Source organism: Chelmon rostratus, chromosome 20, assembly GCF_017976325.1.
Source record: "Chelmon rostratus isolate fCheRos1 chromosome 20, fCheRos1.pri, whole genome shotgun sequence".
Classification (NCBI taxonomy): Eukaryota; Metazoa; Chordata; class Actinopteri; order Chaetodontiformes; family Chaetodontidae; genus Chelmon; species Chelmon rostratus.
In genome coordinates, this window is record NC_055677.1 from 22,143,996 (window position 1) to 22,158,115 (window position 14,120).

At 41.8% G+C, this 14,120-nt stretch overlaps 2 protein-coding genes across 7 annotated transcripts in view; one reads left to right on the forward strand and one right to left on the reverse strand.

The window, feature by feature from the left end:
• Positions 1–2,047, forward strand: part of prkdc (protein kinase, DNA-activated, catalytic subunit) — a 35,085-nt gene extending 33,038 nt beyond the window's left edge. For both annotated transcript variants that reach the window (XM_041961088.1, XM_041961089.1), the window contains 3 exons: positions 8–196; positions 933–1,072; positions 1,546–2,047. In XM_041961088.1, the coding sequence (XP_041817022.1) occupies positions 8–196; positions 933–1,072; positions 1,546–1,750 (534 nt within the window). In that variant the 3' untranslated portion in view covers positions 1,751–2,047. The remainder of the gene's footprint in view (positions 1–7; positions 197–932; positions 1,073–1,545) is intronic.
• A 302-nt stretch (positions 2,048–2,349) lies between these two features.
• LOC121623700 (myelin-associated glycoprotein-like) lies at positions 2,350–6,349 on the reverse strand. Of its 5 annotated transcripts, none has more exons than XM_041961090.1 (8): positions 6,247–6,349; positions 5,822–5,897; positions 5,194–5,577; positions 4,068–4,373; positions 3,727–3,972; positions 3,428–3,506; positions 3,309–3,345; positions 2,350–3,125 (listed from the first exon to the last, which is right to left on the reverse strand). In XM_041961090.1, the coding sequence occupies exons 2-8, from the start codon at positions 5,892–5,894 to the stop codon at positions 3,093–3,095; spliced, it is 1,158 nt and encodes a 385-aa protein (XP_041817024.1). In that variant the 5' UTR covers positions 5,895–5,897; positions 6,247–6,349; the 3' UTR covers positions 2,350–3,092. The 5 variants fall into 5 exon arrangements, with proteins under 5 accessions (XP_041817024.1, XP_041817026.1, XP_041817029.1 ...); XM_041961092.1 differs by having other exon boundaries at positions 6,242–6,324; XM_041961095.1 differs by having other exon boundaries at positions 5,194–5,524; positions 6,242–6,302.
• Between the last annotated feature and the right edge of the window lie 7,771 nt (positions 6,350–14,120).

Genomic DNA, 14,120 nt, shown 5'->3' on the forward strand with positions numbered 1-14,120 from the left:
CTCGCAGTTCCTCCCTGTGCCTGAGCTCATGCCTTTCCGGCTCACCCAACAGTTTGTGAATCTAATGCAGCCCTTGAAGGAGTCGGGTTTGATCCAGAACGTCATGGTCCACTCTCTCCGAGCCTACAGGGCCGAGCCAGACCTCTTGCTGAACACCATGGATGTGTTTGTCAAGGAGCCCTCGCTGGACTGGAAGGTAACCATCACTCCTGCTACACGAACACTGAATGTCTGAACTGTGTGGATAAAGACCTTCCGTTTGCCAGTCAGTTCTACATTCCTACCGCTACTATGATTGGAGCTATGTGTAGTGACGGAGATCACACACCCGAACAGCAGAAATGAGTTTCCTCTGCAGGGTGCTGCACTCAGCCTTAGAGGTGGAGCGAGGTGCTCAAACACCTGGAGCTTGAAGTAGAGCTGCTCTCCTTTGTGTCGAAAGGAGCCTATTGAGGTGGTTCAGGCATCTGATCAGGATCCTCCTGGGAGGTTTTCCAGGCACGTCCGACTGCTAAGAGACCACACGGGGTAGACCCAGAACACGCTACTGAGATTATAGATCTGATCTGTCTTGGGAACACCTCGGGTTCCAGGAGGAGCTGGAGCTTGCTGCCACCACGACCGACCCCGCATAAACATCAGAGGATGGATGGAGGAATGGAGGGATGGAGGGATGGATGGATGGATGGATGGAAAGTGTGTTGATAAGTGGAACGTGTGTTGTGTGAATCTAATCTTTTCTCTTTAGAGTTTTTGTAATATGCGATAGCGGCTTTCACTTCTAGCCTTTACTATTTGTATCATTTTTGTCTAATCTTTGTATTTTTCAGCCAGGTTGAATTAATTGAATTGTACTTTGCTGTTTTTACCTTGCTGCTTTTCTTCGTACAGTGAACAGTAAATAAACAGCAGTTTGTGTTTCAATGACACAGAACTTTGAGATGAGACAACTGAAGAAAGGAGGCACGTGGACGGAGGATGTAAACACCAAAGAAATCAACTGGTATCCCTTACAGAAGGTGAACTTTGCCAGAAGGAAACTGGAAGGAGCAAATCCGGCTGTTATAACCAGGTACACCATCAAATCATAATGTGGCAGACCGATCAATAGGGTTCAATTAATGTGAGACCACACTGAAGGAGTGTAATTAAAGATCAGATACTGTATACATCCATTGTGATGGAAATATTGCTTCAATTATATCATTTAAGCCTTAAATGATATAATTTAAGGCTTAAATTATATCATTTAAGGCTTAAATGATATAATTGATACCTAATACCTTAAATTTTAAGGTATTAGACGGTTGCACAGTGTTACATTCTTTGGAAAGCCCTGATACTGAAATAATGATAGCAATAAACAAATTGAAGTAGTTGACATACACTTGGGGTGGAAACAATTAAAGTATTCTGTCACATATGACAGCCTGATAACAACCTGCAGCATATTGTTGTGTCGCCATTGTCTCTCCCGTTATCTGAACACACATCATTTGAACCCTGAGTTTTACTCCTGTGCGATTGGATGTTTTATTTTATCAGTGAGGAGCTGAAGCTGGGCTTTGAGAAAGACGCCGCCTTCTCTGGGATGCAGTCCGTGGCCTCGGGGACGAAGGAGCACAACATTCGGGCGAAGCTTCCGGCCGCAGGCTTGTCGGTGGAGAAGCAGGTGGACTGTCTGCTCGACCAAGCCATGGACCCGAATGTGCTTGGCAGAGTTTGGGTGGGCTGGGAGCCTTGGGTCTGATTCTTAATGTGCAAAGTGTTTCTAAATAGTCATTCACAATAATTGGGATAAAAACCGTGTCACAGGACAGACAGATCCCTGTAACTCCTCCGCAGCTGTGAAAAAAGATTCTCGTAGATTATGTCATGACAGATTATGTAACCAGAAATCAAGGTTTGGAAGAAGTCAAAGCAGAAGATATAAACATGATGTTGGCCATTTCTTGCACTTCTGTTTGAAGATCATTACCATCATTTATTCATGTCTTTTAACCTCAGGTTGAAATAAAAAAAAAAAATGCTAAAGCTGCTTGACGAGCTGATCTCTTTGCTCGTCTGTTTGAAATTAATTCATGCTGCTAACTTGCACAAATTCATCACTTCAGATGGTATCACTTGAAACACTACTTGACTCCCGCAGAGAGAAAGCTGACAGTAATTCATGTGAGCGCTGGTCCCGAGATAAAACGCTGTCAGCTTCAGTACTGGAAACTGAAGCTCAGACATGTGTCACTGTGGCTGAAGCCGTCTTAGTTGAGGCTTAGCTCCTCTTTCCTGTCTCTGAAAGTCAAATGACAGACAAGGAGAATGATAGTTAATAACTTTAATCAATGAGGCACAGAGACGAACTTTTGAACAATACAGGAATTCTGATATTAACATTGAATGACTGCAGATTTACTTCAGGAGGAGGTTCACAGTGCATGCAGTCTTGCCTCCTTTTGTCATCTTTGGTGCAGTGAGTTCCTCATGGCTTCATTCAGTTTCACAGTGTCAGGCACACAGGCTCAGAGAGATAAAGAAAGGTGCAAGATACACCCAAAACACTGAGCTGTGTGCTGCATCCACGACGAACAAACTGTTTACAAATGTACAATATTTACTCCTCGGTCAACCATATTTTTCATATTGTGCAGCATATTTACATGTGACCTGGTGCAAGATGCTACGAGAGGCCTCACCGAAATTATAACTCATGTTCATCAATGTGCATCAACTGAGAAGAGGAAGTTTTGCCATTTTGTTGCTGCACAAAAATGATGATTAAAAGAGAAGCACTGTGGTTGTGGATGAACACAAGTTATTTCTTCAGACAAAGGCCTGTTGTCACCGTCAATGATTCACTGCTGATTATGAGGCCACATGCATGTGATATCAAATTTTTACATTCATAAAATGTCATTGAGGCGAAGAGAAACAGTGAACATAAAAATGCCATAAATGAGCTCAAGCTTTCACAAACTAACGCTGAAGCTGCAGTTTATTATATTTGTGTTGTTGCAAAGTAATTTCATGTTTAAGAAGAGAGCAATGATAAATCGAGAAATGTTCCATTTATGGTGAACGCAACGTCTTCTTCTCCTTCATGAAGCTTGGATCTCTGCTTCAGCTGCGTCCTGTGGAAATGAAACGGCACACAGAGGGAGGGTGTTAGTGTCAATGCAGCTGAAAGAGAAAGGCCAGCTGCACCTTCAGCTTGTCTCCATAAACTGAGTCCTCATATAAAGTGAGATTAGCTCTCCCTCATGAACTGAAGACAGGTCACTGTTGAAATAATAATGTCGCATCTAGTGGCCTACCTTCACTGGTCTGTTGCGGCATCTTGAGCTAAACCACCTGAAAGAACAGGAGATGGACTGAATTGACATCAATAACTATTAAACGTGAACTTTAAACATTTCAAAAGTCTTTCTCTCACCACTCAAAGATGACGATTGTACTGCAGAGCATTACGATTCCCAGGATCTTCACTGTTGTGTAGACAACAAGCCCAGATCCTGTAACAGGACAGCACAGTCACTGTCTCCTTAATGGAAAGTGTTACAGCTCTAAAACATCCTGAACTTTAATTCCTTCTATTCTACTCAAACGCAAACTTTCACACTTTTGTCTTGAAGTTCAAGTTTATTTCATAGCAGTGAGATACAAACAAAAAGAAACACGAGTGAGAGCAGATCTGATCCACATTGGAGGATTCAGTAAAGTAATGGTACTGACCTCCAGCAGTCATTTGAATCTCGGATGATTTTTGTTGACCAACATCATTTATGGCCACGCAGTAATAAACTCCTCCATCTGTCACTTTCAAGCTGTAAAACTGTCCTTCAGATACATTCACGGCTCCGTCTTTGCTGATCTTGAACCAGATGAAGCTGCTGACGGGAGGCTTGGCTCTGCTGGAGCAGGTCAGGTTCACCCAGCTACCTGACAGACTGACGGACACTGAGGTGTGTTTAGGAGCATCTGAGGAAAACGTGGCAGAGATGTGAGATATGAGAGTAACATCGGAGCCTGAATAAGAGCCTTTATTTCTCTTGAACAAACTGTGGTTGTCTTACATGAAACACTGAGAGTCTGTCTCTCCTCTGCTGTCTTGACATCTGTGCCTTCATTCACAGGATACGCAGCAGAACAGGTGATGTTGAATCCATCATGTTGGTCTGACAGAGTGATGCTCTCCTGGATTTTAGTTATAAAGGTTCCATTTTTGTTCTCTTCTATTTTGCTGAAAGAGTCTTGTTGCAGATTCCAGGTGAGTTTAGGAGGGGAGTGAGGACAGGGAGTGGAAGCCGAGCAGGTTATAGTGACCAACTGCTGCTCCTTCAGATCACCTGAGATCTCAATTCTGGGGCTCGCAGGAGAATCTGTGGTTTCAGATCAAACACACAGTTTAAAAATTTAATATAAATGACAAATTACTAAACCCTTTAGCTTTTTCAAAGCCAAAGCTGACACAGAAGCCAAACACTTCTGTACTGAAACTGCATGAAGTATAAATAACTTATCAGAGCGCTCAGGCACAAGGTGGCTGGACTCAAAAGCAATAACTCTCACTTTTATAAAAACAAAAAGGCTCAAAGCCGGTTTTAATAACAAAAATCTCTCAGTTTACAAAAAGCCAACAGAAGGTGTACTGTGATCAAAATGACGAAAAGCGCTAAGGATAGTTCTCAAAATGTAACTCAACACAAAAATGACTTTTAGTCAGCAAGGCAAAGTACAAGGCAAGGTGACAAAGACAAGACTGACGTGAACCATGGGTCATACAAGACATTCTGACAGGACAGGGGAAAACGCAGACAATAAATACACAAGGTAACAAGCAACAGGTGGAGACAATCAGACAGGCGGGAAACACACCAGGAAGTCAGGGACCTGAAACGAGAGGCGAGTTATCTTTCACAATAAAACAGGAAGTGTTAGACACAACACGACGCCAGTGAACAAAACCTCAACAAACACGACGAGACATGACATAACTGTTTGTTCTGCTTTTCAGTGTTCTAAAATTTGACCTTTTTAATATCAAACTGTAACAACAGACTGAGATCAGTCGAACTTTAAATTCATGGAAAAGTGAAGAAATAAAAAAGTATGCTGTTTAGGCCAAAACTGCAGCTGATTTCTCTTTTTAGTCTGAGCAACAAGATTATAAACTGTCTGAAAGGAAGAAAACTCTCTTACCTTGAACTGTTATTTGAAGAGGATCACAAACAGCTGTTGCCCGGAAGTGTTCGCTCTCAACTCTGAAGAAGTATTTGTCTGTGTAACTTGTCTTTAAGCTGGAAAACAGAGTGGCGCAGTTTCTCTCACTCAGGTTTCCAGTAATCCTCATTGGATACGTGTTAACTGTCCCGCTACTGTTGTAAATCACATTGTTTGGATTTGGGACAAATATGACGTCACTTTTAACCCAAATTCCAAAGGTTTCTCTTCTGCTGTTAAACTCTTGTCCTGGTCCAGGTCTAATAGTACAGGGGATGTGCAAACAGGATCCACTCAGTGCTTCCATCGTCTGTGGTGCAGTGATGAAGAGGTGTGACTCATGAGGACAAGGAGCCAAAACACCTGTAGAATCAATCTATTGATTAACAAAACGAGGGGAAAGTCTGTGATACACAATTCAGCAGCAACATGTTGGGTCATTTGTCCTTTGTACAATCTCTAAATCAAACATTTTACTCTGCAGTGAGGACATGAGCAGCTGGAGAGAGTGACTCTATGCACTGCTCTCTCTGCTTTGTTTCTAAATTAAGCCCAAACTGTTGATGATTGATGTCTCCAGATAGACGTGAGTGAAGAAACAGCTCACCTGAAACAAAGAAGACACTCAGTAACATGTTGGCTGTCATCATATTCACAGGCTGGACTGCAGCGAGGCGCATCACCTGGATTTGAATCAAATAAGCATCTTTAAAACAAATCCTCTTTAAGTTCTCTTAAAGCAACCTCAGGCTCACACAGTCAGACCAGGAGCTCGTCGTGCACAACCAGATGTTGCTGTGTGATAAGTAGTGATGAGTAGCATCTGCACAGCTGCACTGAAACCAGTTTGAATGTAAAAATGCTCCAACGTGAATTTCTATCATAGTTCAAAGAAAATGCTGCTGAAGCAGCTTCTCACTTCTTTCAAGCTCATTTCTGCTAATCATGTCTTTTTCAGTGGAGTTCGTGAAAAGTAGCAAAATGAAACCCTCTCTGGGTTAGAAGTTAAAAAGCAGCGACATCTGACCTCACCAAACGAGCCTTTTAGTCGTAATTAGTTTTACAATCCGTCAGTTTGTGGACTTCGAACTTTCCCCGCTGAACCGCTTTGATATAAAAGCAAACAGGCTTGTTGGTTCAAGCTGCATAAATACGGCAGTCTTCATCCTTCCTCCTCACACCCTGTGAGTGAGGAAGTCATCTTCTGTTGCATCATCAGGGTACAAATGGCTTATTTATTCTCAACGACAATTTTACCACAGGCCTCTCGGCAAGCCTGCATCTCTTATCTTCATTCACAGTACAGATTACATTAATCTTAACAGTGATGTGTTTAAAAAGTATTAACATATGAACTCCATGTATGAACAGTAGGTATATAGTGACTCATTCATCATCCAACAAACAGCTGGTTCTTCTGCAGGAGATCTGTCACAACACAACTTAATACAACTGTTGCTATGTTGTGTTGTGGTCCTAAACCCAGCTGCTGTGACTGAAGCAGATTTATGATGTAGATCTGCATGTAGATCACCATCAGCAACTCAATCATCACAAAGGATGGAGGTTTTAAATTGGCTGACAGTTGTCAGAGTCTCCACCTTCATGCAGAGCTGCTTCTCACAGCTGAACTCTCAGCACTTGTGACTGTCAGGTCAAATACTGGAGACATCCAGGCATTTTAAGAGCACAGGACAGCTGGATGATCTACTCCTGCTGAATTTCATGTACGAAAACATGCGTCTGTGCAGTGAACCAGCAGAGGTGCAGGTAAAGCTCATTTTGCTGGATCAGAGAGGGAATTTTATGGTTCTATCAGGTTTCCATCAGAGGTCTTATTTAAAAAACATGAGTCATGTGATGGGATTACTTTTCACTGCTCATGCATGCTAGCAAAGAAACAGACTCTGAAAAGGCACCTAAAAACAGCCCAGCTGTACACACATGACTCAAGCTGGATTAATTTTAGTTTTAATCCTCCATGAAGACAAAAAAAAAAAAAAAATATCTGCGAGAACACTGTTTGTGAAATGAGTTGTTGTCTGTTTGTGCAACCTTTTCAGACATCAGATGATATTAACACAGACTACAAAGTCTAACATCACCTCCTCTTGTCTCATCTCAGTTCCTCTTGTCTCCCTCTCTAAAAAAGAGAAATGGCAGATCAAGTACCAGGAAGAAGTTTTTATTAATGGAGGATTTCTGATAATAACATCAACTAACACCCTTATGACTTTGTGTAGTTTCACACAGGCATCGCGAAGAAATAAAAAAAGGTGCAAGATGCATCCAAAACCCTGAGCTGTGTGCTGCATCGATGAAACTAAACCAACCAAAACTAAAACTGCTGCCACCCTGCCAGCATGGGGGTAACAGGATGGTCTAGGCTTTTTGTGTCCTTCCTCTCGTGTTTGCACGCTGTGTAGAGTCTCTAGTGGATCGACAGAGGACGGACATGAGGACGTCCACACAGTACGTAGTGGTTTGTTAGAGCCTGACATAGGGGAGTTGACTCTGGTCATAGTCCCTTTCCAGCTGGACGTGTCGGGTACCCATCCGCTCTGATAAATCCACTTCACCTGCCTATCATGTTGGAGTATCCCTGGCTTATACTGTGCACAATCCAAGTACTGACCGGCGTTCAGGGGCCAGTGTCGTCAGTGTCACGTTGTGTGTTTCAGATCTGCCCTGTCTGTCACTGCTAGTGACTCTGTCTCATCTGAGTTCCTGGACATCACAAGTGTTCTCCATGAATGAAAGAGACAAATAACATCTCCTCAGTGTCCAAGTCCAGTGGCCGACTCTACACTCTGTCCACCCCTCATCCACTCTGACATGTCTGCAGCAGAGGCTGGAGGCCCTCGGCCCCACATTGACTGTAGAGGTCTAAGTGACCTGACAGAGCAGCCGGGGTCAAGTACCAGGCACCAGTGTTTATTAGTCTTTGGCGGATTTGCAGTGCATGGTTGTTCCTGCAGTAGCTTCTAAACTCCATCACATGGGACTCATGCAGGCAAGAGTGTTTGACCCAGCAGCTGTTTATATTTGAAGAAAGAAATATAAAAACAGGAAGATCTTTAAAGATTTATCACCATGAGCATGAACTTTTGAGACAGTCCCTTACTTACCCAAAGCACACTTGTATATTTTTAGCCTAGTAGTAGGCCAGCAGTCTCCGTTTGACTGTGCAGACCATAGACCATACCACGTAGACGCCGCATCGAGCACTGAATCATAGGCTGACGTCGCCGCCATATTGGATGTGGCAAAAGCGAACGGTCCACACACACACACACACACACACACACACACACTCACACATATATATATGTTCATCAATCACTGAATAGCAAAATGATTCATGAAAATCAGTTAAATGTAAACATTCATGCTCTTTATTCAGAAAACCCAGCTGTCACATTTACATTTCAGGATCTGGTTATCATAAACACAGATGTTTAATATAAATATTTCAATATTTATTATCACAATAACAGTGTTACCATTGCTACCATGTTACCATTGGTAGCAGTAAATCTCATAAAATCATTAGAAAAATACATCTGTTGGATGGTGCTTATCTATGTCCGAAACATATTAGGAGTAAACATTTATAATCGTCACATTAAAAGTTACATATGTTGTTTTTCATGCATATTTGTCTCCCAAATATATTAGTGATTGTAAATGGGTAACTTAAATAGCTTTGTAGAAAGGCACTTTATAAAGTTCGGTCTATTTCCTTGCATTAGAATACGAGGCACATCTGCCTCATCCAATATGGCGGACACGCTGACGCAGCAACGGGTCAACCCACTTGATGAGGCGCCTACGTTTATATGTCTATGGTGCAGACAACACTCATCTGGATGAGTCTGACACAAAGAAAACACCTGAATCTGATGATTATGAAACAAGAGCTGATGTTCAAGGTTATTCATAATTGGCAATACCCATTTCCTAGTGGCACACACTACCTGGAGTGTGATTTTGCAGTATCAACTTTTATCCTCAAGATCAGCCCTGTTCTTTAGTGTCATCTGACTGAGGACAGATTTCACTTGTGATATTCTGATTCGGCCACTTCTGCTTTACTTTGTGGCACAGTAACATGTCGTTGGTGTTCATTTGATATGTATCACATTCTGCAGAATCTTGACGCTGATCTCAAATAAAGATTTTATTTTATTTTTTTAAGAGCCGTTAGCCGGTTCGGTCTGTCACGTGACCGACTCGTGACGTATGGTGGGCGGAAGTGCAGAGAGGAGAGAGAAGGTAGCGAGGTGTTGTCTCTTCTTCTGTGTTGAAGTTAGGACTTTGAAGCTTGTCAGGCCGGCTGTCTGACCGCAGCAGTGTCCCTCCAGCTGTTTGCTCACTTTGTTCAGTGTCACCTCGGATGTGTGAAGCTAGGCTGCTTCCAGCGTCAGTGAAGAGACTGCGTGTGGGTAGCTGGAGTGAAACGAGGCTGTGATAACCTTTCAGCTGGATGTTTTATGCTAAGTTAGGCTGACATGGTGTTAGCTCTGCGCTATGGAAACACAACATCTTCAATGTTGACAAAGTGAAGCATTGGAAGAAATTATTAAGGCTCAAGCAATCATTATCAATTTGCCCATTCTTAAAAAATTAAGTAGAGCAAAGTTGTGTATAAAAAAGAAAGAAGAGTATTGAATTGTGGCTCCAGTCGCTTCTAGCTACTGAGTTTTTGCTGTTTTGGTGGCTGATCCTGAGACTCTTTGGCCGATAAGGACGTGAAGAGTGTTCTTCAGAAGAGGTGAGATCTAATGTACAAGAACATTATCCGGTATTTCCACATTTTGCTGCACACAGCACTGATTTCACAAACAAACAAGTGATTGTATTGCATTCCTCTGAATGCTCTGGCCTCATGTTTTTTTAATAAATAAAGTTTTTTCTTAGTGTGGAAAGGTCTGGGACTGTGTAGCACTGTTATCCTCTAAACTTTGTGTGCTCATTTTCAACAGAAATATACTCGACAGTGCATTATAACTGTTGTTAGACAACTTTGCGATGATAAAATAATGATTTGATCAATGTCTAAACCCAGCAACACTGGAGTTACTCTTTGATTTGTACCAATCAGCAGTCAACTGTCCTGCTGGCTGCGTTCCCTTTTCTGAGTATGTCAGGTTCAGGTTTGCAAAGTCCTTCACTGACTACTGAGGCAGTGCACACTCACATCCACATTGCGCTGCTGATCTACTTATATTTTTACACTGCTGGTGTAATTTTTTTCTCTTTGCGTTTCTACTTAGCCCTACAACACGTAAAGCTACGTAGAATTGTGTAAAAAGTGAATACATTTTGTTTAACAATATACAATGAGATATCTATTTTTAGGTACCTCATTGAACCAGAGGCAAAGCATGGCAGCACATTTTATGTTTACATAAATAAATTAAATCAACTTGTATCTGTGATCCTGTTGTTAAAGTTTATGAAGTACTCAAACACAAAACTCAGTGTGCTGCAAAGACAGAGTCTGTGCAGCAGGTAAAAAACCCTCCTCCGTCCCGCCGACGAGACGTGTCGCATCGCCATCATGTGCTTCAGCTGTGACTTGGTCTTCGGCGAGTTGTGCTCACAGTTCTTTCCACATCTGTTTCTACTGCTGTAATTGCTAAGTGTTTGTTTGGTTGTTCTAAATTTGTGCATTTACCATAGCCCTTTATCACTTAAGGTAATAATACTGTCTGTTTATGTATATTTAAAACTGTAATATCACAGAATTTTCAAAATTTAGTTCAGTATGCAAAGATGTTTACAGTTGTGACATTCTATCGTTTGGATCCTGAATGACTAACTGCAGTTTGCAGTCCTGATCTTAATGTCTCTGTATTTGTGTTTTTCTCAGGTGAAACAGACAGACGCAGACATGATCGTTGTCAGAAGTGTTGAAATCCTTCATTTGGTTTGGTAGTCTCAGAAGGCATGGATTCACTCACACTGCAGAGAAACTACCAATGTGAACAATGTGGCAGCAGTTTCAGCCAACTAAACCCATACAAGCTACACGTGCTTACCCACGCTGAAGAAACACCATACTGCTGCAACAGATGTGGGAGACATTTCAGCAACCAGAGTTCATGCAGAAAACACCCGAGTGACCATAATGGATCACACCAATGTGACCAGTGTGGGAGGAGTTTCACTCATTTGGATGGTTACAAGACACACCTGCGCCTCCACACTGGAGAGAAGTCGTACCAGTGTGATCAATGTGAAAGGAGTTTCACTTACTTATGTCATTACAAGAGACACCTGCGTGTCCACACTGGAGAGAAACCATACCAGTGTGAACAATGTGGCAGCAGTTTCAGTTTGTTAAGCAGCTACAAGGACCACCAGCGCGTCCACACCGGAGAAAAGCCGTACCAGTGTGAACACTGTGAAAAGGATTTCAGCCGCCTAAGTAATTACAAGACACACCTGCGCGTCCACACTGGAGAGAAGCCACATCGGTGTGAACTATGTGGGAAGAGTTTCCGTTTCTTAAGTGATTACAAGAGACACCTGCGCGTCCACACTGGAGAGAAGCCATACCAGTGTGAACAATGTAGGAAGAGTTTTAGTTGCGCAAGTCACTACAAGAGACACCTGCTTGTTCACACTGGAGAGAAACGATACCAGTGTGACCACTGTGAAAAACAGTTCACTGAGTCTAGTGATTATAACAGACACTTGCGTACCCACACTGGTGATAAACCATATCAGTGTGAACAGTGGAAAGAGATACACTCATTTAAGTAGTTACAATCAACACCTGCGCTGCCACACTGGAGAGAAACCATACTGGTGCTCTCGATGTAAAAGATTATTTGCTTGGCCAAAATCCTTGAAGGTACATCGTTGTGTTGATGAAGTTGAAGAGAGCTTTGACTGAGTGCAGGAGTTTTTGTAGCTCACAGAATGGTGGCGGAGTCAGCCACTCCCATGCTGAATTCCAATTGCCTGCCTAAGTAAAAGGAATTTGAAGGAAAATTATGGATGCATATAATCTAGGGCAGCTATATCGTCCACTTAGCACTTAGCACTCCCCCTAGAGGCCTGGAGGACATCCTTTGTCTCGACTGGATATGCTGCTTTTTCTGCTGCATTTGTTTTATGAGTTTGTGTGTTTTAGACTTTGTATGGTTGCTGTATTTGCAGCGTGTTTGCTGTTAATGTATTTGTTTTGGCATTCTGCGGCATATTTTTTCCATTTGCAGGACATTTCTGTTGTTGTATGCCTTTTGGACTTTCGTATGTGTTTTTCAATCAGCATGGTTTCTGAAGCTGCTGCACATTTCTCATTTCCTCATTTCACATTCCCATTCAGAGTGCCTAAACTTTCTTCCCAAAATTTCTTTCTTTCTTTCTTTTTTGGAAAGTAGAAGATGGAAATAAAAAGAAATCTTGCTTAAAATATTAAAGATGTGTGCAGTCCTAGTAGTGGAGGTGGAGGGTCCTCATTTGGTCAATGGTGTGTAACTCCCCAAAAATCTGACACACTCTTCTGACAGTGAAGGGGTGCTCTAAGCAGGAGAGTGGAGTCGTGTGGTGTCAGTGGACACAAGTCTACTAGAAGTGGTAGTGTGGTTAGTTACCATGCTAAAGTCAAAATGATCCAGCAGATTGCTTTATAGAATCCTTTTGTCCTGGGACGGAACAAGTAACAAAGTGATATTTTCCAGCTGCTGATTGTTATGAAGATCAGGTGTCAGTGATTCACTGTAATCTACCTCTGATATGATGTTGGTTAACACAACTACAGTATAATAATATTGTTCATTTACATTAAGCTTGCATTTCATTCAAGTGTGATGTGGGAGGATTTACTCTCTCATTAAATTCCTCATGAAGGGTTTTTTGAAAATAATGGTGTAATTAATGTAGGCTAATTATTCATGTTAAGTGTCCTGCAGTTTCATAATTAAACATCAGTGTTTGTCAAGTTGCCTGAAAAAAATGTTATTATTATTATTATTATTATTCATCTTCGTATTACTTACTACCCACTGAAGTAAAACATAACTTTAATTCTATAAACAGCAGAAGTAATTAGTTACATTACTTATTACATTTCTTTGGGAACTCTGCACAGCTCTGTCAAAGGCAGCCATGGCAATTATTTATGCATAACTTTAAGCCTTTTAAATGAGTGAGTTACATAAAAATCATGAGGTTAATAAGGGCCAAACAGCCTATTTTTGCCCCGTGCCCACTTGCAAGTCAATGTGGCCATGTTCAGCAGGCAGATATCAATAGAACCCAAATAAATCTTTGGAGTGCGTCTAATATAATGATATGAGAAACACGACTTCACTGCAAGTGAAATCCAGTCCTAAGCATCACTGAGCCAGCAGGTTCACCTATTTGATGATCCAGCTGCAGCCACTTGGCATTATGACAGGTTGTGATAGTTTGTTCTGCTTTGAGGTAATGTATTGTATTAGTACGAGTTTTGGGCAGCAAGCTGTGCAAACAGAGCCGGCAGGATGTGCTGGGATTGATCTCAGGCTAAAGGTGGGGAAGTGGTGCCAACGGGTCTGGACCCCACAGAGTGGAACCAGTCAAATTTGCCATTATTTGAGTTTAAACTAAGCAAAGGTTAATGGAGTTTGTGACTTTGGGAATGTAACTGTATTGTTGTTCTGTTTGATGGTAAAGGGAGAATTTATTGGTGGAAATATGCAGTAATTGCAGCGGTTTTTAACCCTTTATTGTTACATTCACCCTTCCCAGTGTTACAATCCTATTTGACGGATAGAAGTTTATTGGCAGGAAAATACCATCATCATGTATCATTTACTATCTGAACCAAAAGCTAAGTTAGTCTACTGTAGATCAGCCAAACACATCACTGATGGGGGATCAGTCAAATGTCTTAGGAATATTCATTATCA

Bases quoted from the DNA above. Each gene is read 5' to 3' on its own strand.
- LOC121623700 (XM_041961090.1), bottom strand. From the start codon at position 5,894: ATGCGCCTCGCTGCAGTCCAGCCTGTGAATATGATGACAGCCAACATG. The intron at 4,374-5,193 runs GTAAGAGAGTTT...CTGAAACCACAG, and splicing joins TCTTCAAATAACAGTTCAAG to ATTCTCCTGCGAGCCCCAGA. The intron at 3,973-4,067 runs GTAAGACAACCA...CGTTTTCCTCAG, and splicing joins ACAGACTCTCAGTGTTTCAT to ATGCTCCTAAACACACCTCA.